This window comes from Oratosquilla oratoria, chromosome 11, assembly GCF_046742065.1.
Source record: "Oratosquilla oratoria isolate Oo_2021 chromosome 11, ASM4674206v1, whole genome shotgun sequence".
NCBI classification, from domain to species: domain Eukaryota; kingdom Metazoa; phylum Arthropoda; class Malacostraca; order Stomatopoda; family Squillidae; genus Oratosquilla; species Oratosquilla oratoria.
Window position 1 is genome coordinate 64169216 of NC_134787.1, and position 4826 is coordinate 64174041.

The 4826-nt window shown below is 40.2% G+C and overlaps 1 protein-coding gene across 1 annotated transcript in view; it reads left to right on the top strand.

Moving 5' to 3' along the window:
- The window catches only part of LOC143029501 (uncharacterized), an 18768-nt gene extending 14836 nt beyond the window's left edge, over positions 1–3932 (top strand). Inside the window, exons 5-6 of the mRNA XM_076192159.1 lie at positions 1–716; positions 2402–3932. The exon at positions 1–716 is cut by the window's left edge and continues 42 nt beyond it. Of these exons, the coding sequence (XP_076048274.1) occupies positions 1–716; positions 2402–2663 (978 nt within the window). The 3' untranslated portion in view covers positions 2664–3932. The remainder of the gene's footprint in view (positions 717–2401) is intronic.
- The last annotated feature ends 894 nt before the right edge of the window (positions 3933–4826 follow it).

The following is a 4826-nucleotide window of genomic DNA, read 5'->3' on the forward strand; positions in this document are numbered from 1 at the left end:
ACTGACGGGACTTCAAACTTTACTCTCGTCGGACACCTTCTCTCGCTTTTGGGAAAAAACATTTCTTGTGAAGTACAAGGATTCCCGGAGCCTGTCTTCGACTTCTCTCCATCTAAGCAAACTCTCTTGTTTATGGCATGGGAACTCTTGAAGTTGCTGGCAAACCCATGGGCCAAAGCGAGAGCGTTGCAAGAGATTACGCTAATTGCCCAGTCGAAGCTCGAGTTATTGGAACTAAGTCCGGTGGACCCAAAGGAGAAGACAAACCGTTTGATCGTTCGACATTTTGACGAGACCCTGACGGCCAGATTCTTGAGTCGTTGTAAGCAGGAGGGTATTACCGTACACACAGGCTTCTGCACCCTCATCAACCTCGCCTTCGTCGCGGTTATGGCTAAAGCGGGACTCGAGAAAGGCAAGCCAGAAGGCTTCAGCGTCAATAGTGTCCACGCCATCAATCTGCGACGTTACTGGAGGGGCGGCACGTCTAAGGGGGCGCTTGGTCCTCACGTGAGCGTCTACCCGTTAGAACAACGCCTCAGCTCTTCTTCCCTCGCTCAGGAAGGATTCTGGAACCTTGCGACCCAACTACACAAAGAGTCGCAGAAGAATATCGAAACCAAAGACACCTTCCGGCAGGCCGTGGCGTTCTTCATTTTCGAAAAGGAGACATCACTGAAAATCGGAGTCGACACACCTCCCGTTTTACCTTACGCGTGAGTAGTTAACTTTGCCATTTGCTGAAATATCTTTACTTAGTCTCTACAGAAATAGTTGATAAAGGAATTGTTTGTATTTCTTAGTTATTAGTGCGCTGGTGGCGTAATAGGAAGAGTGCTGGTCTCGCATGTTTGTAGTTTTGGGTTCGAATCCCGCACTTTTCTGCGTCTACAGGTATTGGCACCTAGAACATTGATTGGAAGAATGTGTCCCACTCTTTCTTCGTTGATAGATCCTAATGACATGCAGTATAATATACCTCTGTAGCACTAAATTTAGATTTAAGAAGGAAATCGGCAAGAATTGGTTTACTAATAGGGTGATCAACGAATGGAACAGACTTAGTAACCATGTAGTGAGCGCTGAAACTATCAGTTGTTTTAAGAAACGGTTAGACAACTTTATGGATGGGGATGGCAGGTGGTGATGGATATGGAGCTGCCTTGTGTAGGCCTTATGGTCTCTTGCAGTCTCCTTCATTCTTATGTTCTTAGGTGTTCTTATGTTTACCCCGTCCCTCCCATAACTGTTATTAGGAAGCAATGGCGGAAGCCACCCTCCTCAAATTTTTTCTTTCATTACCTCATTGTAGAAACCAAGAAAACTGCCACATGTACAATGGTACATGGCAGAAAGCAGTATTACAGTGACATCACCGAGGGTAAATCTTTAAAATGTAAGATTAAGTAGTACTTTTGCCCAATCTTCTGAAGAAAAAAATTAAGTGAGAACATATGCTTTAATTTATATTCAGAATAATCATATTCGTGCTACAAAGTACATCTCTTTAAAAGCGTCATCCATATTTACAAAATTCAGGCTAGACCCCCAGACGCATCAGGTCATTCCCTCCCTCCATTTTTTTTTTATCCTGGGTCTGCCGTTATTAGGAAGAAACGTATTCTACTCATTATCTTTAAATACGGATGAATTGCATTTGTGTTATATAGGACAAAATTAAGCAGCTTATGAAAATTACAATTTCTATGCAAGTAATACATATGAATTGGAAAACAAATTTAGAATACTTCAGTGACATGGGTCCCGGTTGAGAGTAACTTGAATAGAGTTGAATTAAAGGTACAAAAGATTAATGATAGCAATGAGCAACAACCCAAACACACCCAACATACCTGTACACAGAACGCACATACAATACGTCGCATGCAACATAACCATTGGATACAAGCTCTGCCACTAGGACTCGAACCCTTACCTGTGCGACTGCTTACCACATGGGTTCGAGTCCCACTAGCAGGGCTTGTTAATAGATTTGTCGTAACTTCACACAAACATAACCATTCCAACGCCGCACTGCGTACAAGTACAGGCAACTGTAGAGAGTTGTATGATATTAAGTGCCAGGTTTTATTTACCCAAACAGTTTATAATATGAAGCGGCATTGCTGTGGATGTGCTGTGTCTTGCGACACTGCTTCTGACCCAGGGCAGTGGGTGAGATGCAGGGATGACCCGTCATCCAGGAGGTGCCAAGAGGGAGGGAGGGGGTGGATGGGAGTGGAGTATGTGGGGATGGAATGGGTGGGAATATTTTTATGCCTTTGTTTTTTGCTACCTCCCTTGTAAGGGGGAAAAAACCTTTGGTATATGTATGTATGTATGTATGTATGTATGTATGTATGTTTATGATATGTCTTAACTGCTTATTTCTTTCAAACAGAACCAGCAACATGGGCAACGTAGACAAATACTTCCCGCCCTTTACCCTCGACCCTAAGAGCTGTCTGCACCTGGTCGACGTTGTCCAATCTGCCTCCGCCAACAGTTGCCCTTTCCTGACGGGGATCACATTACATACGTTCAGAAGACGTCTTTCGTTCACGGTCTACTACCACACTGAATTTGTAACGGACAAAATAGCAAACGATCTAGTAGACGTGATTGAGGATCTGACTATCAAATCGTTAGAAAGTTCGACTTGAAATGGTCAGAAATGAACGCTGCTCTCAGTTACCACAACCGACTCTCACAGTCGCCTTGTAACAAACTAAACTATTCAAATTTATGAAATTATTGACATTTCATCTATGCGTGATAAGAAATCATACTTTAGAGGAAATGTCGATTTTTCACTTTACGATCCTGGCTTCCCCACGATGGATCCTGGTCTTCCTCTTCGAGGACTCTTGACCTCCCCCACGGAGAACTCTGGTTTTCTCTTGAAGGGCCTTTGTCTTCCTTCGAAGGACCCTGGCCCCTTCACAAAGGGCCCCGGTCTCTCCTCGAAGCCTCCTGATCTCCCTTACGAAGAACTCTGGATCCCTCGCAAATGTCGATTTTGATAAATTTTATCTTAGCTAACCCCAAACGATTTTTTCCTCCGACCACGTTATGGACTAGAAGGTCTTCTGCCGACTTATTGTCTCATTGCAACTCATTGCCTATAGGGGTCAGTAACAGCCAGGACGACTTTGTGTCTGCCCTGCAAGTACCCCATGTGGTGCCACACAAGAACTGTTTCTTTGGTAGGTCTGAGATTCAAAGCTCGCCGACTGAAGGTGTTAGTGTCAGGAACCACTTGACATTTCTGTGACGGGGTGACGTCACAGGGGTAATTTGCGTCGGGTTGCGTCGCCTTGTAACGTGAACCAACTCTGTGTGACGTCATGTGACGTTTCTATACTAGTTGACGTGTAACAGAGATACGGACTGTTTTGGACAACAGGTCTACTCCGTGGTTTCTGGGAATTGTACCCCCCTGGACCTCAACCACAGTGTTTTGAATTTACTTGCCTGTCAGCATGAAGCGTGTATGCTTGTGTCCGCATGAAACGTGCATGCTTGATCCATTTTCCTACACGGAACCACGGAAAGGAAGTTTCTATACAAGATCACTTCGCGTCAACCAGATTAGAAAAATTTCTGAGGAACTTAATGGCTTGGGCGTTCACTTCCTTAGGAAACCAAATGTTATCAAAACCTTGGTCGATTCCCTTACAGCAGTGGTACACTGCATTTGCTTGTTCGTCATTTAATTGGAGCGCCAATCGTTTCTGTCTGAAATCGACGACAAACGCGGCGCCATATTGTGTGACCGAAGGAATGTCCTTGAATACAACTGTTTCATAGTAAATACTAACATGTCATGAAGGTTATCATCGTCGTTTGCACTTGATATTTATTATTATTATCATTATTATCATTATTATTATTATTATTATTATTATCATTAATATTATTATTATTATTATTATTATTATTATTATTATTATTATTATTATTATTATTATTATTATTATTATTATTATTATTATTATTATTATTATTATTATTATTATTATCATTATTATTATTATTATTATTATTATTATTATTATTATCATTATCATTATTATTATTATTATTATTATTATTATTATTATTATTATTATTATTATTATTATAATTATTATATTATTATCATTATTATTATCACTATTATTATTATTATTATTATCATTATTATTATTATTATTATTATTATTATTATTATTATTATTATTATTATTATTATTATTATTATTATTATTATTATTATTATTATTATTAGTAGTAGTAGTAGTAGTAGTAGTAGTAGTAGTACTAGTAGTAGTAGTATTACTATAATTATTTTTTTATATTTCAAAGATCGGTAAACAGGCAAAAATGGCAGACACATGAATAAATAATTAGATAAGAAATAAGGGAGGGATTCCTGTTGTATGTGGAATCCTTCCGAGGAGTAGAGTTGGAGGCATATGACATTCCAGGGCTATTGGGATGAATTGCAGGCTGGCAAAACATTGTAAGGTTAATGGATGAGTATTTGTCGACAACTGGGATCGCTTTTACGGCAAGAATAATTTATATACAAGAGACGGTGTGCACTTGCCACCCAAAGGATTTCGGCTTCTTGCTGAATCCCTTGAAACAGAAGTAGGCATCCTGCAGGGTTTCTTCGGGTAGATTACGTGGGAGTCAGGGGGGAAGTATCGGAATATAGTTTAGGCAATAGAAACAGCTCAGAGGTGGACTGCGAAAAGAATCACCTAATCAGGTGGAGGGAGGATGAACTAAAAGTTTACTAAACAAACAGCAGAAGCGTAATAAAAAAAATACTTGCTGCG